The 25272-nt window shown below is 40.7% G+C and overlaps 2 protein-coding genes and 1 pseudogene across 2 annotated transcripts; 1 reads left to right on the top strand and 2 right to left on the bottom strand.

Moving 5' to 3' along the window:
- Positions 1-773: 773 nt before the first annotated feature.
- Positions 774-25272, bottom strand: PRRG4 (proline rich and Gla domain 4). Its single transcript, XM_036762434.1, has 6 exons — positions 25044-25272; positions 23845-23957; positions 17072-17235; positions 14937-14985; positions 13194-13326; positions 774-3027 (listed from the first exon to the last, which is right to left on the bottom strand). Exons 2-6 carry the CDS (start codon positions 23945-23947, stop codon positions 2796-2798), a joined length of 681 nt encoding a protein of 226 aa, XP_036618329.1. The 5' UTR covers positions 23948-23957; positions 25044-25272; the 3' UTR covers positions 774-2795.
- Positions 18831-19229, bottom strand: LOC118852751 (annotated as a pseudogene).
- LOC118854953 (extensin-like) lies at positions 24022-25122 on the top strand. The gene is made up of 2 exons (XM_036765124.1): positions 24022-24233; positions 24537-25122. Exons 1-2 carry the CDS (start codon positions 24022-24024, stop codon positions 25120-25122), a joined length of 798 nt encoding a protein of 265 aa, XP_036621019.1.

The raw sequence follows: 25272 nt of genomic DNA, 5'->3' as shown, positions 1-25272 counted from the left end.
TACAGACAGCTGGGAAAAGCCAATACACATTAGATTGAATTCTTTTTTTTTAAAGAGTTTTTCTTTCTGAAAATGAAAGTCTCATCTCCTAAACTTGGCTGGCCAGGTAGAATCATCACATTGAAGCTATCATGCTGCTATGATTTATCAGCCTCTTTCAGATCAGACTGATATAAAGTCTTCATTGCATCCAACCTCTAATTTAAAATGAAAAACAAAACAAAAAATCCCAGCCCCAATTATTTGTGAAATCTTGTGCTCAGTGGAGCTCTAGGAGATAGTACTTTGAAACAACAGAGATCTCAGAGTTATTATTAACCAAGAACAGCAACAACAAAAAGGAAAAGGGCAGCTAGGTGGCGCAGTGAATAGAGCACTGGCCCTGGCGTCAGGAGGACCTGAGTTCAAATGCAGCCTCGGACACTTGACATTAACTAGCTATGTAACCTTGGACAAGTCAGTTAACCCCAATTGCCTTAACTTTCCCCCCTCAAAAACTCCAACAAAAAGGAATAAAAATAAGCAATAGGGTACTATTTTAAAAATTATAAGTTACTGTTGAAATGTTACATTTACTATAGCCATTTGTCAATTAGGGTCTTCCCCCTTATGATGAATTGTAGAGATACTCTACAAACACCGTGGATTTCACAGTTCCTCTGAGGATGAATCAGAGATTATTTCATATTATTTCATATTTCATATTAAATATCAATAAATTTCAGTTTTATGATAAATGATAAGTTCCAACTGTATACAGCAGGGAGGGAGTTAGAGGCTCTGAAGCTAATTTGTACTTAGAGCTTGTGTGTCAGTGGGCAAGACTCACAAAAATTTCAGAAGAAAAACTCCTACTGTCACTTAGGGGAAAGGCATCTTTTAATCATCAATTTCAGATGAGGACACACTTTCACTAATATACTATTGGGTAATGTGTGAGCAAGATGAGGGATTGGAGAAAAGCTACAATTTCAGTCCTGCCACAAACTCCCTGCAGGATATCTCTTGTCTTAGCTTATCCATTGTCAAAGGCAGAAAATCAGAGGTTGTGGGAGAGAAATAAGTTTTACAAAAAGTCTTTATACTAAAGCAAGAAAAAGTGTTATGTAAAATTAGTACATAATTATTTATGGTATTTTCGGTGTGTGGTCAAAAGAAAAGGCTACTTTTCTCAAATTAAATGTGAAGTTCCTGGTTCTGTCACTTATGAGTTGGATGATGTTAGGCAGGTGCTTTCCCTTCTGGAGGTCTCGGTTTCCTTCCCTGTACAACAAGGATGTGAGACATCTACCTCTGACATTCTGTGAGTTTGTAACTAGGTTAGTGACAAATGGGCCATAAAATGGAAAGGACGCTGAAAAGGGCGCCTAGAGTACAAAGCCTTGTGAAGTTGAGAATGGCAAAGACCTTACTTTAGCCTATGTTGAATAAGGTCTTATTATTCAAGAGTACAAAACCCTCCAACTTATGTGTGATTTATATTGTCTAAACTAACTGTACCACTTTGGTTTAGCATGCACCATCAAATTGACAGGGACTGCAGCCTCCCCCCATTAAAAAACTGTAAATTATCATATAAAACAAAAAAATAATGTAACAACTGACAAATATTTAAGGAATAGAATCTTATATTTCTCATCTCAGGGATATGCTATTATTTGATCTCACCCCACAGGGGGAAAATATGTACATCTATACATCTATATAGAGAGAATCCAAGTTCCTTTAAGTCTTTAAAGAAAGAGTAACAACAGAAGATTGTAGGGAAACTGAGCAGAATGAGAATTTTAAGTGTGACTTAATGCCTGAGAAAACATACCATAGAGATGCAAAGGGTCACTGGTGACAAAATTGTACATATCTTCAACCGGAACATAGATGATAAGAGGATAAATAAATTATCCCTTTTGGATTAAACTATTAATTATGAGCTAGAATAAAACTTCCAACCTGAGTAATCCCATATGAACCAAGCATACAGTTCTGTAGTTAGAATCCATCTATTTCCTCATGGGACAGGCAGATTCATATAGAATCTAGAGATTCTGGGTCATAGTGCCTTGTTTTGGTGATAGGAAGGAACTAGAATTATAGTAGCCAGCCAACAAATCTTCAACTGTAACCTTGCCCTCCAAGTTCCAACAGCAGCAGCCTGATCAGAAGATCAGAAGAAAAAAGGTGTTTTCCCCTTCTCCCAACTAATTTATAGCTGAGATAATCTCTAAATACAAATACCTAGAAAGAACATTGGGTGCTATTTCATGTAGAATAGTCATCAGGATTCTTTTTATGTTTTAAAGGCCACTGGTTCATCATGAGATTTAAAAACTTTTTTGAGGTCTCCTTTTCTGGAGAGTTAAAATACACAGGGGACAAAATATTTAGTTTCTTGACCCAAGATGACTCAGAGCAAAAGAAATTCTTCTATTACACTAGTTCAGTTCTCAACACAACCAGTCTAGAACCCTTTCTGTGATGGTGGGTATGTTGCTCTTCCTTCAGAACATTATAATTAGTAAGCTTTTGCCTAATCTAGCTGGGCTGATTATCTGGAGACTCCTAAGTTTAAATTAGTGCCTGTCTCCTAACTGCACAAAAAAATGAAGCCAATTCACTCATTATTCTGATGTCAGAGACAAAAGTCTGGATATCTGGAGCAAATGAACAGTCATCATGAAAACCATGTGTTCTTAATACCTTCACAGAAGTGAAACAGCCAGCCCTTTAAACTACTGGAGAACCGAGTCATGGCGCCTTCTTCAAATAAATGTCCATCTCCCACATTGATGCTGGGTTCAGTGAGAAGGTAGCGACATAGACTTTTTAAACACCTTAAACCCTCTTGCTGGCCCAGGATAAGGAGGAGGGGGAACATCATATTTTCCAGTCAATGCCACAGCTTGTTCATAAGAAGGCAGTCCTGAGTCCTCCAAGGGAAGAGGTGATGGGCTTAAGGCAGATTCCTCTTGTCTTCTAAAGATAATAGTTGGATGATGTCGACCAGTTCTTACATGAACAGCTGAGGAACTAAACAGAGACACATCAATAGCACTGATTTCATTTTCATGATAATAATAGACACTGTTGATGATATTTACAGGTTAAAGAGTATGTTCTGTTAAAAAAGTTTCTATTGATGTCTTCTGTTTTTTATGTCCTCATAGCTATCCCCAGCTCCCTTCTCTTTCCCAGAGAGCCATTCCATACAACAAATAGTATTTTTAAAAAGGAAAAAAAATCCAGCACAACCAATTGATACATTGAAAGTCTGAAAGCATGTACAATGTATAACAGCTGTGGACCGCTCACTTCCAAGAAAGTGTGGATTGGGGGTGTCCTTTAATATCAATTTGTTCGTTTAATTGTTCAGTTGTGTCCGACTCTTCATGACTCCATTTGGAGTTTTCTTGGCAAAGATACTGGAGCAGTTTGCCATTTTCTCCTCCAGCTCATTTTATGAATGAGGAAACTGAGGCAAACAGGTTTAAGTGACTTGCCCAGGGTTATATAGCTACTAGGTGTCTGAGGACAGATTTGGATGCAGGTCCTCCTGACTCCAAATCCAATGTTCTATCCACTGAGCCACCTAGCTCTCATATTAAAGAGTGTGTTTTTTATAGTAAAAGATGGAGATAGCTCAGAGGTACAATAGATAGAGCATTGGATTTGGAGATGGGAATGCCCCTGAATTTGAGTCCTGTCCCAGACATTTATTAGCATGCGCCTGGGCAAGTCCCTTAGCCTCAGGCTACCTCAGTTTCCCCATATATAAATAGAATAATACACCTACCTTCCAGGATATTGTGAAGATAAAATGAGAAAATATTTGTAAAGTGCTTTGCAAACCTCATAGTGCTATATAAATGCTAGCTATTGTTTCGTTATCATTATAATTACAATATTTATTATAGTGAATTATAATATTCATATCATAATTACACATAACTAGTTGCAATGTAATTAGTTCTAATATCAACAATATTATAATAATAATTATGAATAGAATATTAATTATAATGAATTATAATATTTATACAATAAATTATAATATTCATATTCTAATTACTTATAACTAGTTGCAATATAATTAGTTCTAATATCAACAATATTATAACTATTCATGATAATTAGTTATATAATATTGAATAATTAATAGCTTTATAACTTTGGGCCAGTCACTTAATTTATCTGGGCTACAGTTGCCTCATCTATAAAATGAGAAGGTTGTATTTTAGCTGCAAATGTTGATGCTATGATGAGATGATATCTAAGGTCTCTTTCAGCTCTAGCTATAATTTTAATAATTTTTCCACCAACCTTTCATTTTATTCAGTCCCTCTACAACCATTGTTATCACTCAGTGACTCTCAATCCTGTCTTGATGAAAGGTCTTACAACTCAGATCTCTGCCTCTGGTTTCTTTCAACTTTTATTCAATCTGTAAACTGCTCCTGGACTATCTCTCTTACAGATCTTTGTAGAATGTCATTCCCCTTCTCAAAACCTCTTTTCCAGCTCCACTCTTTGGCCTTCAAGGCCTTCCATAATCTAACATCAGTCATCCTACCTAGTTATTTCCCTCTCTTCCCTAAAATGGAAAGACCTTCTAATTCAGGTCAGTCCTCTCACTGTCAGTGAAGAACCCTTCCTTGATTTACTATTGTTGGTTGCAGACTTACTCCACTTAAACCAAATCCTGTCCATTCAAGCCTGCCTCAAGTCTCTCCCCCTTCCTGAAGTCTTCCTTGATGATTTCAGTCTTTATTTTTCCTCCTTCTTTTCTTTTTTAAATTAAAAAATTTTTAATGAATAAAAAAAAATCTCTTCTCTCTTTATTCCTTTCTTCCTCTTTTCAATTCCTACAGAACTTATAATTTGTATCATACTATTCTGGGGCCAAAATTATGATTTCATTAGTTAATTTGTTCTTGTTTAGTCATTTTCAGCCATATCTGAGTCTTTGTGATCCCATTTGGGGTTTTCTTGGCAAAGATACTGGAGTGGTTTGCCATCTCCTTCTCCAGCTCATTTTACAAATGAGGAAACTGCATTAGATAGGTTTAAGTGACTTGCTCAGAGTCACACAGCTAATAAGTTTCTGAAACTGGATTTGAACTCATGAACATGAGTCTTCCTGATTCCAAGTCAACTGCTCTATCCACTGCACCACCTTAGCTGCCTAGTAGAGGGTCCACCCAATGAAAAACCTTCCTCTGCCAATGCGGGTTAATGATTTGCCCAAGGGCACATAAGCAGAATGTGTCAGGGTGGAGATTTAATTAAAAAAATAAAAAGAAAAGAGAGGAAAATAAGGTCTGAAGTAGTCAGGGATGACTTCACTAGCATACAGTTTTACACTTGACTTTCTATTGTTTCTTGTGTCAGCTTTGTCTAAACTGTGAGATCTTTATTCATATCTGCCCCAGCCCCACCCCCGGTATGTAGCAAAGGGTTCGGCCATGCATTGGGTATGCAATTAGCACTTATTGAGTGGTTGATATGAAACATGGCCCTGGTGTTCTAAACTATCATCAGCTATTATTATGATTATAATTATTTTTTCTCAGTCATTCTGATGTACACATTTTAAACATACAATTTATAGTTCATAATGAGTGGTTTGCTGAATGCTGGGGCATGCACTCCCTCTCAAGCCTCCTTCCCAACTACTTATAAATAAAATAATTCCATTTAATGATTAGATTGTAAGCTCCTTGAGAACAGGGAATGTCTTTTGCCTCTTTTTGTATTTCCAGTTCTTAGCACCTTGCCCGGCACATAGTAGGAACTATAATAGTAGGCACATAGTAGGTACAGTTTGTTGACTGACCGATAAATGTTTACGGACTAATCAATGACATAACTATGGTTATTGAAACTGGATACTGAAAATCTCTAATCCTCACATCAGCTGATGAGTACAATTTCCTCTTAGATCTAATAAGGAAGACATTCACTGACGTGTTTTTTTTCTCTTGCCTTTGAAGTGCAAGAGAGGCAGGGGGACATTGTGGAAAGAAATAATAGTGGACACAGAGGAAAATGATTGAGGTCTCAAGCCCTTTTTGACCACTTCCCAGGCAAGTCCTAGACTTCAGTGAGTCTCACTTTCTCCACCTATAACATGAAGATACTACAAGTTGTATCAGATCTACTGTAGGATAGTGTGAGGAAAGCACTTTGGAAATTCTTAAACATTATCTACCATCAGCTATTCTTCTTTGGGAGGAATTGATGAGTGCTGTTGTTAAAGGGGAGATGCAGAGATGGAATGGAAGGAGGAAAAGAAAGAGGGAGGGAGGGAAAAGAAGAGGGAAAAGGAGCAGGAGGAGATGGAGAGGGAGAGAGAAGGGGGAAATATGGGGAGAGGAAGAAGGAAACAGAGAGACTGAGACAGAGACAGACAGACAGAGAAGAGAGGCAAAGGCTTGGCTAATCCTCTCTGGAATAGCTGATAATGGACGGCCGGTGAGGCTAGCACAAGTGTGTTCGAGAAGGCTTAGCACACAGTTCCCCTTCTGTCGGAAATCTGGAATGTCTTGATGATAAATACTCATCCTCTGCTCAATGGAGCTGAACTGCCCTCAGTTTGGGAGAGAGACAAGCCCTCTGTTTGCCCACAAGGCTCAGGTATGTCAGATAAGGCAAACAAATGGAACTTCTTTGCCCTAAGCTGCTGGATCAAGCAAGTGACAAGTCCTTATCATAAACACATTCCAGGTTGTGCTTTAATTACAAGTCATCTTAAAGCAATCTGCCTTTTCATTGTGAGAACAAGGGAGCAATTATATGAGAAAGTCAGTGAATGGCTGCAGTGTTCTGTACAATGTCACATCTCCATTGTGAGTAGAAGGGAAAAAAAACATTCTAAATATTATTTTCTAGAAACACCATTATGGGCTCATTTAAATGAATTCATAGTTACCCTATCTTGAAATGAAGAACATCACATTAGACACTTTCTTCCCAACACAACTGAGAAATGAAATGATCTTATATCATCCATTTATCTGGAATGTGTTTATTGCCAAGAATAATGCTCCGATTTCAACTTTCGAAAAAAAAAAAAGTAGACATTGAATACCATAGTTTTCCCCAAACTTTTCTGCCAATTATCCTCTCTGGGTTTTTTTTAATCCTTAAACTTTGCCTACATTTAGATTTCAAAGTCAGGGCAATCTTTATATCACAGCAATCCTCTGCCCTAACTCTACACAAACAGGATTGCAATGAAAGAATGAACAGTTTAACTGGGGACCCAGGAAGGAGTTAGGACTTAAAATTTATATTGGCCGTTACCCATTCACAACAAACCACTGAGAGACAGCTGGAGAACCTCAGCCTCTAGCCTCAAACTGTCGATATCTCCCCAGCCCTGGGAAACCCCACAAAAACCCAGATCCTGTTGGGAGGCTGCAGCCCCAGCTGGGGTGATAGGAGCTTGCGGGATATTACTGCACATTGAGAGAGTGGGGCAGGACCTGCCTGGGTGCAATGACACAGAGGCCTCTCCAGATATCTGACCACAGTCCCAGGAAAGGGGGTATAGGCAGGGTTGTCCCTTGCCAGGCTTCAAAGAAACAAGCAGGACAAATTCAGATTTAATTTAAGGAATGTAACAGCACAACCACTGGCTCCTAACATAGCTTTCCAAAGACCTGGTCTAGGGCCAGCCCCTTCCTTGGGTCAAAAGTCTGGCCTGTTGAGTTGCTCCTCTGGGTTAGATAACACAAAGTAGGGCATTGTTTCCTGAAGGCCACGACCGAAATACATGTGTTACCAAGAAGGAGGGAGGGCTGCCTGTCTTTCCTCTGGCTCTCTCCCATTAGCACACACAAACACTTTAATAACACAAAAGGGCTACGGTTTCACCAGTGTAGGTTCCTCTAGATTGGAGGTTGGGGGGGAGGCGGTGTTCTTAACCTGAGGTCTACAGATGAGATGAAGACCCTGAGGCTTAGAAAGCTTTAGGGACCTGCCTATGGTCCTGCGACTGGTACAGAGTTGGCACTAGCCCCTTGGTATGCCAAATCCAACCACCTTACTACCCCACCCGAATAATGAGATATCTAGTTACTCTAACACTGCAGAAGCTCAAAGGATATAATTTTCGAGATAGATGAAACATCTAATCAGATGCATCCTATAATCTACATGAAATAAAGGTACCCATGACCACTGTACCATATTTCCTCTCTTGGCCTATATGGGGGCAAAGGGAAAGGAGTACTTCAGGAAAAAAAAGTGAGGAAAGAAAAGAAAAGAAAGGGGAAAGATAAAAAGGGAAGAAAATAGAAAAAAAGTGTAAAATGAAGAAGAAAATAACAGGCATGAGTATGAGCAGTAGCAAATTAAACCAGAGCTAGACCATCTGACTCAAATAATTGTAAATGTTGGAAACAGAACCATATGTGCTAGTATGGCTTTTAGAAGTGAAACACAGGGCAGCTAGAGGGTGCAGTGAGTAGAGCACTGGCCCTGGATTCAGGAGGACCTGAGTTCAAATCCACTGTCAGACACTTGACACACTTACTAGCTGTGTGACCTTGGGCAAGTTACTTAACCCCAATTGCCCTGCCTTCCCCCCTCCAAAAACCAAAAAAAAAAATAAAACAAGAATATTTTCTTCTTATAAGAGTAAGGAGGGAAGAAAAGAAGGAGGGACATAGACATATTCCATGTTCTCCTTGCTAGATAGGAAGCTCCACGAGGACAGAAGTCACCCTCCCCCTCCCCCAGCATCTAACATTAAACATTGTAGGTACTTTGATGAATGAGGATAGAAGAATACCGTAAAAAAAAAGGACAGGATGAAGTAAAGAGGTTCTGAATGCTGTTTACTTCCCCATTCCCCATACGTCTCCCATATCTCATTCTATTTCTAGAATAGCCATACCATTCAATTCAGTTCGCCACACATTTATCAGGCTCCACTCCTAGCAAAGCCCTGGGCAGGGGTTCAAGGGATAAAAAAGCCCCTAACAAAAGCTCCCTGCCCTAAAGAAGCTGACGTTCTGCTATGGCCAAGATGCCTCAAGTTGGCGACGAGGCTGTATCTGGTAGGACAGACGATACACGGGGCAGGAACATAGCAGCTTAGTGGCGTTATTGGCAGCGGTGGTTGGCTGACTATCAAATGGGGGCCAATGGAAACTTCACAGACTGAAGAAAACTGTTGAAGGTCTGCAGGTCTGGGGGTACACGTAAGCGGAAAGAAACTTATTTGCTGGATATATCCTTCTGACTTTTCCTCTACATGGACTCCTTTCATTATACTGGCATAGCACGACCCAGCCACAAGCACAGAACATTCCTCTAGCCCTTTACATTGTTCTCTTTCTTTAAGGCATACTTCGTTTTTGTTTTATTTTCAAATATTTTATTTTTTCCAATTACATGTAAAAACAATTCTTAATATTTCATTTTTAAAAATTTTGTGTTTCAAATCCTCCCGTCCCTCCCCTCCCCTTTCAATGGGAAGGCAAGCAATTTGATACAGGGTATACACGTGCAGTCATGCAAAACATATTTCCATATTAATCATGTTATGAAAGAAAACAGACCATAGGGGAAAAAAACCAAGAAAAATAAAGAATTTTTTAAAAAAAGTATACTTTGATCTGAATTCAGACTTTGTAATTACATCTCTACAAATATTTTGTATGCTTTAGTAGATTGATCCCCAGACACTCTATAGATTTTGTAATTATTTGGAATGGGATTTATGTGAACTATCGAAGGCCATCCCATATCTTCCTACTCCTAGACCCAAAATTTAATGGAAACAATGGATTACAGCACTATTGAGGCAGAGAGTGAAACATCAAGGAGGGGAATTGTTTACTTTCTCTCTGCTTCTCTTTCCTGTGTCGGTGAAATAGGAATAAACTGAATCCTTGACCTGTTAATGAGATTCTTCACCTGGGGTCCATGAACTTTTCAGGCCATTTAAAAAAGACATGTCTTTCTATATTGATTATCATTATTTTTTAAAAGTTCTAACAGGTTCAATGGAATAGGAAAGTTAATTAGGCTATTCACAGTAAATTTGAAATTAATTTGATTTATTAAAACTTACGCCTTTTATAAAGAGGAAGCTCTTAGCAATCTCTTCTATGACACCAGAAAGATACTGATATGTAAGGTGGTAAAAGAGATAAAAATCCAAAATATCTCCTAAAGGGAAAAATGCTTTCCCTGACAGAAAGAAAAGATAATTTTACTTACTTAAGAATATTATTATTATTATGCTTTGGGATAAAACTTGACCCTTTTTTATATTTACCAAGTTCATGTAAGTTGACTTAATTCAACAAACATTTATTATGTCCTTGTTTTGTTGAAAAAGTTAATGGGTAAAGGGTACCAAAGAGGAAAGAAAGCCAAAGTCATATGATGAGAAGCCAGTGGATTGGAGTGGGGAGAGAGGAGACAAGCGAGGAAAAGCTGGTAATTTTACCCAGTGACATATGAAATGCCAAGCTCTGGTGTCTTCCTTTTCTAGGCCCCAATTCATTCAATAAATTGTTTTATAGATATCTGTGTATTTGTTATCTGCTTCTTATCCCTCCAAATCTAGACTGTCATTTTTTTACCTTCATATTCCCAGCACTTAGCTATGCCCCACCCTCACCCCCACCGTAGATACTTAATAAGTGTTAATTGCAATGAACTGAAAACAAAATGCACTAAGATTAAATGACTCCAAGCTATCCTAAAAGGACAGCCTGACTGGTCATCTCTGTTAGCCAATTTATATCAGAGCTGGGATGGATAAAAATGAATTTCCCATAGTGCATTTAATTCATGCTATCTTTTGACTAAGGTTCGATATCTCCTTATCCACTGTCATTCCAGGAACCTATAATAACTAGCATGAAAATGAACCTATTTGTTCTCACAAGAGTATGCCACTTGGAAGATTGAATCATGCTATAGTAATTACTGCCATCAAGAATCTCCAGGTGGGCATTCGTCATTGGATTTCTATTGTCTATTTTAAGTAGTCATTTAATTTTATGATGCCCTGTGACTTTGAAGATAGCAGTAAATATTGCACATTAAATGCTATGTCACTTTGTCAATGAGTATTTATTATTATTATATTTATTATATTACATTTATATTATAAATATAATATATAATTAATAAATAATATAAAATATAAATATATTATATTATATATTCCAGGAGGGAAGTTCCCGGAGAAGGACACTCTACCAATGAGGACCAAATGCTTTTTCAGTAATTTACAGTCTGAGAGAGTCATCTGATGCAAAGAGGTTAACTGACTTCCCCAGGCCACATAGCTAGAATGTAGCATAGACAGAATTTGAACCCATGTCCACTTCACCAGTGTTGTTGAGCTCAAACAGACATGGGGGCCACTCAGCTACAAAGAAGGATCCTAGCAGGCCACATGTTGACTTAGTTTTAAAATGTGATGTTCTCTACATTCTATTGTATATCTAAGAAATATTTCCCAATTACATTTTCATCTGGTTGCGGGTTCATACTTAGGAGGCTACATGTTTGACCCTTCTGCATTACAACGTGCTTCTATACCATACAATAAGTATAACACTATAAAAAGTCCATTTCATATACAATAAATGTGATTTCTATCTTCATTGGCTTCTTATCACTTCTAGTATAAAACATAAATGTCTCAGCCTGACGTTGAAAGCCCTCCCCAGTCTAGATTCCCATATACCTTTCCATTAGACTGTAAGCTCCTTGAGGGCAGGGACCAAATTTTCCCCCTTTTTGTATCCCCAGCACTTAGCACAGTGACTGGCACATAATAGGTGCTTAATAAATGTTGATTGACTTTCCAGATTTATTTCATTTTACTCTCCTCACAAACTCTATCTTTTAACCAAACAAGTTGACTCATTTATTCCCTGACCTTGAACTTCCATCTTTCTTCTCTAAGCCTTTGCTAAGGCTGACCCCAGATGCCCAGAATAAATTCCTTTTCTTTACCTCTGTCTCCTAAAAGTAGCCCTGGCTCCCTTCAAGGCTCAGCTCTCGATGACCCCCTGGATCCAAAGCCTCTCTTGGTCCCCTCGAGGTTAGTTAATTAAATTCCTTCTCCTGGAATTTTCTTGTATTTACATAACTTCCTTTTTGTTGTAATCACCCTTTCCCTGAGAATTTAAGCTCTCTGAGGTCAGGGCCTGCTCCATTTTTGTCTTTAGACCTCAGCTGCATCAGCATGTAGTAGGCACTAAATATATTGAATATCTGGTGAATTAATTGGGATGAGAGCAGGTCTGGATCAGCTGTTAATGGGACACAGAGCTTCACTTCTCTGATTGTAAGCACCTCGGAAGCAAGGACTGGGCACTTTTTCATCTTTGTATTTATTCCTATTACCTAGCATTGTGCCATGCATACAGCAGAAGCTTAATAAAAAAGATTTTTTTTCAAGTTTGTAGGGACTTTAGCCATCTAGTCTAATCAATATCTGAAAAGCAATCCCCACTACAACATACCTGACAAGCGTCTGTCCCATCTCAGCTGTAAAACCTCCAATGAAGGGGAACTCAATACCTCCCAAGGTGGTTCATTCCATTCTTGGACAGCTCTAATAGGCCATTTTTCCTGACAATCAAACCTGAATCTGCCTCTTTGCACCTTCCATTCACTGCTGCTGGTTTTGCCCTCTGGAACCAAGAGGGACAAATCTTATAGGGAGCTGCGGGGCATGGTGCATAGAATGTTGGGTTTGGAGTCAGGAAGAGCTGGGTTCAAATCGTGCTTCAGGTTACTATTACTTGTCCCTGAGGAAGTCATTGAATCTCACTCAGCTTCATCTATAAAACGAGAATGATGACGGCCCCTACCTCCCAGGATCACATGGGATAGGATAAGCCAAGTGCCTTGTTATCAGAGAAGGGATGCCATTTGCTCTGTATCACATTAACAGCACATCCAGATGTGCTGCATCATCCAAGGTAATTCACCAGACACTCATTTTTTATATGCTGACCATATGCCTTAAAGCACTATAGAAAAGCTAGCTATTAGTATGAATTCCTCTTCCACACACAAACTGTAAAGTGCGATATAAATATCAGGTATTATAATGTGATCTGGTCTCACATCCCAAGCCATTGGAGACACGATCTACAGCTAACAATACACCCGGTGTCATGTTCTATTGAGAACAAATTCTTGGTGATACATACCATGGCTGTCTTCTTCTTGTGCACTTGGTAATGCAGAGATAGTAACCAACTAATCCAGTGATAACCAAGAACACTCCAGCTGCAATTAATCCAGTCAGAAGTCCCATAACATCGATCTTCTCTCTCTCACCATCTTAAGGGAAATTATTCAATCAGCTTTTGTCAATATCCCTATAGCAACCACAAAGCACATCTATAATCTTGAATGTCTCCTGAATCTAAGCACAGGCCTGCACTCTGTATATTATTAAAAAATGTCAACACCAAACACAGTGCCTTGCACGTAGCAACTATTTATAAAAATGTCCTTATTTGATCTTCAAAACAACCAGGTAAGTTAGGTGCTATTATTATCCCCATGTTTACAGGTGAAGAAACTACACAGAGGCAAACTGATTTGCTCAGAGTCACCTAGACAGTAAGTCTTTCTGAAGGTAGGCAGCTAAGTGGTCAGGAAGACCTAAATTGAAATCCTGCCTCAGGCATATTTACTAGCTGTGTGAGCCTGGGCAAATCAATTAATATCTGCTGCCTCAGTTTCCTCATCTGTAAAAATAGGGAGAATATCATCCACTTCCCAAGGTTGTTGCTGTTCGGTCATGTATGACTCTTTGTGACCCCATTGGGGTTTTCTTGGCAAAGATCCTGAAGCGGTTCACCATTTCTTTCTCCAGCTCATTTTGCAGATAAGGAAACTGCGGCAAACAGGGTTAAGTGACTTGTCCAGGGTCACACAGCTAGTAAGGGCCAGAGGCTGGTCTGAACTTATACCATTGTGTGGATCGAATAAGATGATATTTGTAAAGTGCTTTGCAAACCTTAAAGTGCTATAAAAATGCTATTATTATTATTATTAAAAATCTAGTAAAGGCAAATCTATCTATCTACTTGGTCTGGTTACTAGCATAACATTTAATTTATTTTAAAATGGCATCTCCAGAGCCCCAGCTATCATTTAGATATCTTTTTTGAATTTGGTTTTGCCTTTTTGGTCTAAGATTTCACTGATATAGGACCTGTTTCATCGGTGAGGAAACTTTCTCTTCTGATGCAGTTTCGTAACCCTTCTGCAACTTGTATATCAATAATATGTGACCCAAAGAGGAAGAAAATCATAGAAACATCTTCTTCCCTGCTCAGTTTCACTGGGTAGCAAGGACTTGGGTAAATGTGATCATTCCCCTCTGGGTGGGGCCAATGTAACAGAGTCCACGAGGTGTCTGGGGCCCTACCTAGGGGAACTGAAAGAAAACCTGGCGAGAACAACAGCTGGAGATAATCAGCTGAGATAAGAAAGAGGATCACCCTCTCTGAAAGGCTCTAGACTAAGCCTAACGATCTTACTTTATCCAGCTTGCTGGCATGCAGCAGTTAAAAAAAATTAAAATATTTAGCCACTTGACCCTGGCAGAGAGTATTCAATTTGTACTAATACAAGTCTAGACATTGCCTATTTCCCTTCTGTAGTCTTCAAGAGTCACTTAGAAACATGGTGCCAGCTGGGAGGAAGTCTATTATTTCATACCCCTAGTATCTCACCAAACTCGATTTTCAATATCTGGGCATTGGAGCTTTACCTCTGTTTGTCTCAGCTATCTGGGTAAATAATTGGCAAGTCTACTATAGACTAAAATCGCTGAGCAACAAGCAAACTTAATGTATAGATCATTAGTCACAAAACTGAAGTTTATTATAAGAAGAGAAAGGAGAAAACAAATACTATTAAATTAGTTGTTGACTCACCTGATCTTGTTCTTGGTCCTTGCACTGAATAATCCTGCCAAAATGCCATCTGTAAAAGTAAGTTGAAGTTTAGTGAGGGAGGTATTTGCTAATGATTTTATTTGGTGCTGCCTAGCGTTCTCACTAACCAAGGAGAAAGATATGGCATAAAAAACTAAGGGCTAAATCTAACATCTGTTGGCCAGGTGGGAGCTGCCCCTGTCACCCTCTGCTGCCTTTCTCTCATTCACCCCTGACTCCAGTTTGGGAGAGTAAGCATTAGTGATAACCAATGTAATTGATTAAAAGGTATTTGTTAAGCACCTACTATGTGTCTGGCACTTTGTAGGTGCTGGAGATACAAAAACCAAATGAAACAGATCCTGCCTTCAAGGAGCTTATATACTTTGGTGGGAGACATCATGTACCTATATAAGCTTATATAGGACAAATCCAAAATGAATAGGAAGTAGCTGGGGGAGAAGGGCCTACCAGCAGCTGAGAAGGAATGAGCAAGCCCTCATAGAGAGGCTGGTGCTTGAATTGAGTTTTTGAGGAAATACATTCTAAAAGAACGTGAAGACAGAGTCTATTTCAGACATGGGGGAGAGCCTGGGTAAAGACACAGAGATGGAGAACAGACCAGTATGAGGAAATGGAAGTAATGTACAAGACAGGTGGAAAGGAAGATTGGGATGAGGTGAAAATGCTTTTAAAAGACAAAGAGTAGTTTACAATTGATCCTAAAGGCAATAAGGAACCAATGGAATTTATTAAGTCAGAGAGTGACATAGTTACACATGAATTTTAGGAGGAAAACCATTTTAATGGCTTTTAGAAGGATGGATTGGTGTAGGGAGAGACTTGAAGCAAGGAAGCAGTAAGTACCTAGTGGTTGGAGCAGTGGTTATGTACTATCCTAATCCAAGGTAATGAAAAGAGGTGAGGTGACTGATGAAGGATGGTCTATACCTAGTATAGGCTAATTTGCTCTAAGTGGGTTTGCAACCGGACAGAAGCCATCAGGACCTCTGGGTCACTCAAGAAAGGTATATCTTAAAGGCATTCCTAAGATTATTATTATTTGGAAGAAAGAACTAGGACTTCAAATGACCAGGATAAGATTAGAAAAGATTGTACGAGTATAGAATATAACCTTTGTGTCCCCAACCAGGCTACGAATCCTAAGTGATGGTGGTTAAGTACAATCATGGCAGACAGAGAGATAGGGGTCCCTGGTCTCCACATATGCACAAGAATATTTAGAAAGACTCCTGACTCATGAAAAAAACAGAATCACATGAGGCAAAATTATTAAAGGAAATGTGATTAATCTGCAAAATAGAAGGTTACAGGGTAAAAAACACTTGTCAGGTATGGGATGCATTAGCACAGGGAGAGCCCTCACTGGTTGTTCATTTCCAAACAGGATAGAGGTTGGGCAAGAAATAATTTAATTAGATGTAAGAACTTTTATAATGAGGAACTGAATGGTAATATAGGTAATAAGAGGCACAAGGGAATGTCCACTCAATCCTAGGAAATCTTTAAAACCAGTATCACAAGTCGACACATGCTAAAATAGAGATGTCCTTTAGTCGGGGCTAAGGGAAGGGAAGAAGCATTTGTATAGTACCTACTACGTTCTAGGCTCTGTGCTAAGTGCTTTACAAATATTTGATCCTCAAGACAACCCTGGGAGGTAGGTGCTATTAATATCCCCCCACTTTGCAGTTGAAGAAACTGAGGCAGACAGAAGTTAAATAGCTTGCCCAGGATCACACAGCTAGTAAATGTCTGAGCTCAGATTTGAACTCCAGTCTTCCTGACTCCAGACCCAGGTGTTCTATCCATTCTGAGACCTATGTGCTTCAACTAGACCAAGTTATCTCCTGAAATATTTTTTCAACTTTCTATTCCATAATTGTCCTTAAGTAAAAGAAATGTTAAACCCACCTAAACATATGAGTCAATACTTTGGTAATTAGTACAGACCCAGTACCTAAAAATATTAGGTGGGATTGAAATACATCAAGCTGATGGTTTAAAAGCATTTTAAGACTTATGATAAGAATGTATACAATTTCCAGAGAAAAGAGACTTTCCTGTTCTAACCACTTAATGCTTCCAAGCAATTCGTGAAACAGCTACGTTACCGTTTTATCTTCATCCCCAAAGATCTCCCTAGCTTCCTCATAGTTGCACAGTTCCTCATTACACTCTCTTTCCAGATCTCCAGGAGTGAAGAGTTCCAAGTCAAATCTGTTGTGGAGCAGACGTCTACGGATGAAGACACTGGCTTCTTCTTTCGATGTAAAGACTAGTGAAGCAACAAAAGGTTTTAAATGAGGACCATTTAAAATCAACTATAGAATAAACTCCCTTCCCCCTTCAGAAAAAGTTAACATTAGTGCAGTTATCATTATGTCCCCTCTACAGATAGAGAAGCGAAGGCTCAGAGCAGCTCAGTGACTTACTTGTCCATGGTCACAGAGCTAGGGTAACCTTTGTTTCACAGTGGGGAAAAACATTTTTGTTGTGGCTAAATGATGTCTAACTTCTGACAAAAGGGAATTGTTGTGGTAAAATATTTTCAGCCAAAAAGGTAAAATACTAATAATTTGAAAGACATTCATTTGTATCTGGAGGAAGGTTATATATGGGAATTTGCTCGGTACACAGAGGTCCTTCCCCTGCCCCCAAATACACACAAACTTTGCTAGCTGGGGTATGCTGGGGCCAGCTCATACCGCCGAAAGTCCACTGTTAAATTTTCATTGTGAACATTTACAGAAATCAGGAAATGCTATAAATCAAGACTTGATCTATTTTTTGACTGTTCACTTAAGAAAGTGATGGAGTAAACATTAATAATACAGATAAACTTAAAAGTATGTTGTCCACATTTTTCTTTTCTTTTCTTTTGAGAGCCAGTTGGTAAACACATACCTGCACAACCCTGGTCATTTGTATAACCCAGCAAGTTGTTTTAAAGACCTATTCTTTGTTTTTAGATGCTTATTTAATTAAACAAACCCAAAAGGGTGTGAAGTTCACAGGTAAAACCTTCCCTCCCTCCCCCCCACCATTTTCTTGATTGAGAACTAAGTTAGACTGTGGCATGATAAAAGATCATTAAAATGAGAGTCAGGAGATCTGGGATCTGCCACCAGTCAACTATGTGTTCTTGGGAAACTCACAATCTCCTTGGGTCTCAATTTCCTCATCTCTAAGTATGAGAGGGTCAGATGAGAGGGTCCTTAAGGTCTCTTCCAATTCAAAACTTCAATAATTTTTGCAGGAAATTCCAGCCCCTCCTTCTACCTAAAAAAGGATGATGTTTCCAAAGGATTTTATTAGTCAATTTCTCCATGAATCTTCATTGAAATGGTGACTAACAAATACGATAGGGCTTAATAATCTTATGTAAGTTTTTATGAATGCTTTCTCACATTAGGAAGCGGAATGTTATAGTGGATAGAGGGCTAGGCTATGAGTTGGGAATTCAAATTCTGCAACTAACAGTTTCCCAAAGTCTTAATGAAGCTTCAAGTTTTAGTAGTTTAAACTGTACTTAATAGCTTCGTGACCATATAATCTCATAAGGCAACTCCCTAGAACTAATCTACTGGAATTTCCACAGCAGAGATCCTCCCCCCATTCTGTACAACCATCCTATGAAGTAAAGGAGGTAATACTATCTCCATTTTTACTGATGAGGAAACTGAAGCATAGAATGGTTGAATGATTGACCAGGGGCAAAAAGCTAGTATCTAGTAACAGTACTAGAACTTAGCTCTTCTGACTCTTAAGACCCAATACTCTTTCTTTTCTTCTTTGAAGTTTTTACATAGTATATTTATGCTCTGATGAAAATTTATTATCTTCATGGATAAACATCATCCCTGATGCCTTTTATTCCTTCTTTTTGCCAGCACCAGCATTTGCCTTTGCAGTGCCCCTGATTTTCTTCATTCTGTTCTTGTGTTCCTTTCGCTGCTTTCTTAATGTCTTTTTCTTCTCATATAGGCCATGTCTTGCAAATCTGTGCTTTGGTTCATTTTTCTTTGCATAGTCAAGGGAATAATAAATCATGCTAAAGTCTGTTGTTCTGCCACCACCAAAATGGGTTCTGAATCCAAAGACAAAAATGATGTCTGGAGCTGTCTTGTACATCACGGCCAGTTTTTCTCAAATTTCAGTCTTGGGCACTGTGGCTTTTCCAGGATGAAGGACATCTATAACCATTTGTTTACGCTGAAGAAATCTGTTTGTCATGAACTTCCTGCTTCTGATGGTTACAGGGTCATTCATGGCGGTGGCTGGCTCCTTGAGCAGCAGGAGAGGCTACTCTTTCTTTTCTTTTAAAATTTTTATGGTATTTTTTGTTTTCACCTAATCTTTATCTCCGAATATGTCCCTCGATACCCAGAAAGCTATCAAAGAACAAAATCAAAGGAACAAAAAATAACGAGAAACAAAAGCTCAGTTCAATAGAACTAACCAACAGATCAACCGAGTCATGATATTAAGTGTTACACTCAATCACCTGCCTCTGGGTGCATTTTCTCGTCTCTTCTCAGGTTCCAGGCTTAGACCAGAGCTCTTTGTTTTGCACCAATCACCCTCTCGTGTGTGTGTGTGTGTGTGTGTGTGTGTGTGTGTGTGTGTGTGTGTGTTTTTTTACAGACTGTATTACTAGTTAATAGTGAGGACCCATGATTTTGTCAGTGCGAATGCTCCCTCTACTGGTGCCCATCACAACATCTCTTCCCCTAAGGAAATGGTTTTTCTTAGCTGTGGCCAATCTTCTGGCCAGGAATCTCTTCGAACTTCTCTGGGAGGCTGATTGGGAGGATGACAGACATAAAGTCCATCACAGAGGGCCCCATGTGGCAGAGAATAACAGCTGTCATTTATAGAAAACTTCAAGGATAGCAAAACCTTCACATATATTATTTCATTTGAGCTACACGACAACTTCATGAGGTGAGTACTATGTGCCCATTTTACAGATGAAGAAACTAAAGCTCACAGAGGTAAAGTGATTTGCCCACAGCCATAAAGTTAGTACGTGTCAGAGGTAGTTTGCTGCCTGGTCTTCTTGGCTCCTGGTCCAGTACTCTATCCATAACGACACTTTACTTCTGAGACAGCATCATACAAAATCACTTTTCAGAGGGTAAAACGGACCAGAGGAGAAATACAAAATAGCTGGATTTTTTCCCAACTGTTTTTTTTTATTGTCAGGTAGACAAAGTTGAGTGATTTTGTTCCAGATTAGAAAACCTGTGACAGTGAAAGGACCAGATGAGCAGCTGATCCATTGAGAATATTCAGGAAATAGGATGTTAAAATGCTTGGTTTTCTCCTTGTTAATTTTTCCTAAACAAAACTACAGAGGATGGAAGGTGGCTCAGGCTAGAACAGAGATTGGATGTTGGCTACCTGACTTCTTCTGTTCCAGCAGCAGGAAGAACTGGGTTCAAATTCTGCCTTGGACAGAGTCATTAAGTGACTTGATTTGTAAAACAGGGATGAGATGCCGATATCTACAACACATGGCTCACAGGGCTATTATGACATTCTGATGAGATAATGTCAGTAAACCATTTTTGAATTTTAGAGGGATATGTAAATGCCCAAATTGTTAGTCCTTTTATCCCTCTTGGGGGTCTCTAAGGGAATACAGTCATTTTTTGTTTAAACCTTCAGTCTACCGGTTTTGAGCTTCTGATTGAAACAGAGCTCATTTGAAGGCAACGTCCCTGAGCAACTCAACTAGCAATGCCTCTATCTTCTCTTAAGACTTTTTTTTAACCTCTCTGGCTTACAAGTAGCTAGGTGGCTCAGTGGATAGAGTACTGGAGGTGGAGTCCAGAAGATCTAAGGTCAAATCCAGCCTCAGACTTTTACTAGCTATGTGACCTTGGACAAGTCGCTTAATCTCCATTCACCTCCTGTCCCTCAACTGTAAAAAGGGAACAGTACCTAGCTCACAGGGTTCTTGTGAGGATAAATAAGATTATATATATATAGCTACACAACTATTATTGTTCAGTTGTGTCCAATTCTTTGTGACCCTGGGGACCACACTGTTCATGGGGTTTTCTTGGCAAAGATACTGGAGTGGTTTGCCATTTCCTTCTCCAGTGGATTAAGGCAAACAGAGGCTAAGTGACTTGCCCAGGATCACATAGCTAGTAAGTCTCTGAGGCTGGATTTGAACTCAGGTCCTCCTGACTCCAGACCCATACCTCTCTATCCACTGAGCCACCTAGCTGCCTCATTTAACTATTAGCTATTGTTAATAGCATGACCCTGGACCAGACTTTTGATCCCCCAACCAGAATTCCTTCCCTATTCAGTTTACATTTATATTACCTTAGGTTATTATATAGTCAGCTTTGTCTCCAAGCCCTACACTTGAAATGTATAATTTGGGACCCTCTATTCCTCTCTTTCCTGTCTGCCCTTCCCTTCTAACAAACTCCATTCAATTTTTCCCAATGCCTGGCACAGAGCGGGTGCTTAATAAATGCTTGCAGATTGATTGGCTGATTAACAACTCCACTCCTCCAGGATCATAACACTTTTCTTCCCCTCACCCCTACCCCTGGCCCAACTAAGGTTTCTCTTTCTTTCGTCATATTTCTCTTTATAGTATCGCCATTCAAGGATTAACATCACATCGACAGGGATCCCTCCTTTGGTATGGGGAGGAGGGAGTGGGGAGCTCAGCCCTAAACTCAGAAAGAGAAGATATTTTACTACACGGGCTATAGGTGGGGTTGGTCGGCTTTATGCATATTCAGCTGCCTATATGGTATGATTTGTATCAGTGCCAGGAAAACTTCCCACTCTAACACCTGAAATGACATTCCCATGAGATAAGGCATCTTCTCCAGTTAAAATGGAAACAGCCCTGGGAAAGGTAATGTATTGAACCACTCTTTGAAGGAGTCATAATTTCATTGGTGTGGGAGCTAGAAGGATTCACAGAAGCCATTAAGTTCAATCTCATTTTATGGTTGAGGAAATGAAAACCCAAAGTAAAGTGCCCCAGGTCACATAGCCAGTGTCTGAGTAAGGAGATGAACAAAAGTCCTTTGCCTTTATTGCTAGTGCTCTTTCCACTGTCCCCAGGCGTCTCCCAACTCCTTCATCTCCGTAGACGGCTCATGTGTTGCTGTAGTCAAAAGAATACACCTCCTGGCACTAAGTCTCTCCAAATTTAGCTAGGTTGAGTCCCAAATAAAAGACATAATTCCACCTCCATGCCTCTCCTTGATACCTTTCCAGTTTGGGCAGGAGGCCCTTCTGGAGCTTATGCTCTCTGGCAGAAGCTTATCAGTTACTAAAAAGTTAGTGTGGATTCATTCAATGGATTCTTTCCAAATGATGGCTAGCTAACAAGTTTAGATGGAGGGATGAGGGAAAGAAGAAAGAGACAGGTCCAGATCCTAGGTACTACCCAAAGAGGACAGGACTAGGTGGGAGACTGCAAGGCACCAGACAAACTTTACCTACTTCTCAACTTTGCCTAGGGTCAGTCTTAGTTCAGGGCACCCATCAGAGGTATGAGCATCAGATGCTCCTAGGGACCTAGAATTTATGTCAGACTTCTGAGTTATCGATCTCTTAACCTAGCTTTCTTCTTCACTCTCCACGTTTACCAGAGTAACCACATCATTTTAGATCTGGAAGGATGTCTTGGAGATCTTGCCAGATGCTTGAGTTTTATAGATGAGGAAGCCGAGGGCTAGAAGGGTGAAGATGTGTGTGTGTGTGTGTGTGTGTGTGTGTGTTTGTGTGTCCAAGGTCATGTACCTCGGACACTTATGGCCATTTATACTGCAAGCCTCTATAAAATGAGAGGATTAGGCATCATGGCCTCTGAAGCTCTTTCCAGGTATGAACCCCGTTTTCCCTTGAGGGCAGAAACGTTTCCTTCCTTAGTATCTTCCTTAACCCCCCATACAGTGTTCTACATACTGGAGGTACCTAACATATGTTTGCTGATTTATTAAGACAGGCCCTGACTAGAACCCAGATCTCCTAATTTTCCATGTAACAGTTTGCAATTGTTCTAAAACAAGAACTATTAGTTATACCTCCTGACTCCAGACATTTTCAATGGCTATCCTTTGTCCCCTATGCCCAGAATGCTCTTCTTCCTCACCTACAGTAAGAAGCTTCGAAAACCCTCCTCCCATTTATCCTGTATATATCCAGTTTGTACATGCTGTTTGCATGTTGTCTCCCTAACTAGACGGGAGCTCCCTGAGAGTCTTTTGCCTTTGTCTCCTCATTGCTTAGCACAGTACTTGGCACATAGTGGGTACTTAATAGATATTTATTGACTGACATTATGATTACCACATAGACCTGACTTAAAGAAATGTCACAAACCTATTTGCAATAGTTAGGGAGATTTTGTATTTTATTAATCACAAATGCTCACTAGGATTTAAATGTACATTTATCATATTAGAATCCATGGGGAAAAGCCTTTGATTTGAATTAAAAAGCAAAACAAAAACAAACTAGGTTGCCATAGTGGATACAGTATTGGACTTGTAGTCAGGAAGATGTGAGCTTCGAACTTGCCTCAGACACTTCCTAGCTGTGTGACCTTGGGCAAGTTACTTAACCTCTCAGCCTCAGTTTCTTCATCTAAAATGGAGATAAATAGCCCGCCTCCCAGGGTTAGGGTCAAATGAGATAACATGTTAAGCGCTTTGCAAATTATAGAAATTATTATTATTATATGAATTCAAAGTGCTTCTATTGGCTGATTATTCTCCTAAACGTGGTGTTTTAATTCAAACATCAGATTTTTCATTTTTGACAGAAAAAAAAAACTATAAGATGTGACTATAATTTCAGGACGGCTTTTTTTTTTTCTCTAAAAGTAAGAGATGATTACCGTTTTTTCCTGCATGCGTGGACTCGTGGAGACTTCTTGGGCAAGGAGGAAACGCAAAAGTACCAGCAGGCAGAGTGCTGAGCAGAACCAAAAGTTCAAACATAGTCTGGCATCTGTCGAATAAAAGAGGTACATTTACAACCGCTCTCCTCTTGAGCCTCCAAGCAGCACCCGCAGATGCAGAGCAGTCCCAAACCAGTTTTCAGGCCGTTCCGGCCGGTCCGCATACCCCGGCACAGTCGCTGCGGAGGCTCTCTTGGGGCACCCTGCCACCCACCTTCCCCCAGGGCATTCTCGGTAGATGCCAGTCCCTCTACACCCACCATCAAACCTCCAGTCACTTCTTGGGAAGCCCTAGGCGCCCCCAAGGAGTGGCTGCGGGGTAACCGGTAACTCTGGGCCACGGAGCGCACCCCTCCCGGCCAAGCCCAGCTCCCCCGCCGCCACCCGAGGCAAGCGGGAAACAAGAAGCTAGGGTTCCAGTCTCGGCCCCCAGCCCCACCCTACCGCTCACCTCTCCGCCTCAAGGCGTAGAGATGGCCCCCTGGTAAGTTTCTCTCCGGAAGGACAGGTTAAAAGTCGCCTTTTTCCGACATAAGCCACTTCGTGTGGAACCTAACGTGCGCCCCCGGCCCAAGTGACAGAGGATCCAGTTCAATACCGCAAACTCTTCCCCCGCCCCAGGATTAAAGAAGCTCCGACTCCAAACTTCGGACCCCACCCCCAACCCTTCCCACCGTCCGGGTTTCCAAGGCAGCCCCGGTACCCATCGTCGCGGCTACTAAAACTCCAGTTCCAGAACTCTCTCCCCACCCCCACCCCCCACCTCCAACCCCATCGCCTTCCCCCTGGTTAAGGAAGGGCCGATTCCAAACTCCAGCCCCAAGTCCCTCCACCACCCACCCCGAATCTCTCCCAATCACCTGGGTTACTGAAGCTCCATTTACCGCCCCGCGCCCCCATTCCCCACGGCTCCCGCCCCCGAAGCTCCTGTTCAGACCCCCTCCCCCCAGCCCCGTTCTCATCCCCAGGATTTATAGACACCCCAGTTCCAAACCTCAGATCCTCCCTTCCCCCGCCCCCATCCCCATAGCAGGTCTCCTGGGTTACCGAGGCTCACTTTCCAAACTCCAGGCCTCCCTCTCCTCCCGGTCCCTAGCTCCACGGTCGCGGCCCCCCACAGCCCATCTCTACGGTACCTGGAGCCACGGACACATGCACCGGAGCCGCCCTCCGGTTTCTGCCAGGCCTGATGGGGATCCCGGGCTTTGTCGCTGACGCCCCCCACTTCTCCTCTCAAAATTAGTCTGGCTCGCGGGGGCTGGGAGCCTGGGCTCTCGATCCCGGGGTCAGCCAGCTGGCAGCCGCTCAGCCGCGCTCTCTGGCGAAACCTGCTGCTCCCGGACGGGACGGGCGCCCGGGCTGCGG

Source organism: Trichosurus vulpecula, chromosome 6, assembly GCF_011100635.1.
Source record: "Trichosurus vulpecula isolate mTriVul1 chromosome 6, mTriVul1.pri, whole genome shotgun sequence".
In the NCBI taxonomy this organism is placed as follows: Eukaryota; Metazoa; Chordata; class Mammalia; order Diprotodontia; family Phalangeridae; genus Trichosurus; species Trichosurus vulpecula.
Note: the sequence above shows the minus strand (reverse complement) of the source record. Positions and strands in the feature narration are given on the sequence as shown.

What these genes read in the sequence shown, in the direction of transcription:
- PRRG4 (XM_036762434.1), bottom strand. Translation starts at nt 23,947, where the DNA reads ATGTTTGAACTTTTGGTTCTGCTCAGCACTCTGCCTGCTGGTACTTTT. An exon ending in TTGGGGATGAAGATAAAACG is followed by an intron (nt 14,986 to 17,071) that starts GTAACGTAGCTG and finishes TTACTTTTACAG; the next exon opens with ATGGCATTTTGGCAGGATTA. An exon ending in ACAAGAAGAAGACAGCCATG is followed by an intron (nt 3,028 to 13,193) that starts GTATGTATCACC and finishes GTCTCTGTTTAG; the next exon opens with TTCCTCAGCTGTTCATGTAA.
- LOC118854953 (XM_036765124.1), top strand. Translation starts at nt 24,022, where the DNA reads ATGCAGAGCAGTCCCAAACCAGTTTTCAGGCCGTTCCGGCCGGTCCGC. An exon ending in GAGTGGCTGCGGGGTAACCG is followed by an intron (nt 24,234 to 24,536) that starts GTAACTCTGGGC and finishes CCAGGATTAAAG; the next exon opens with AAGCTCCGACTCCAAACTTC.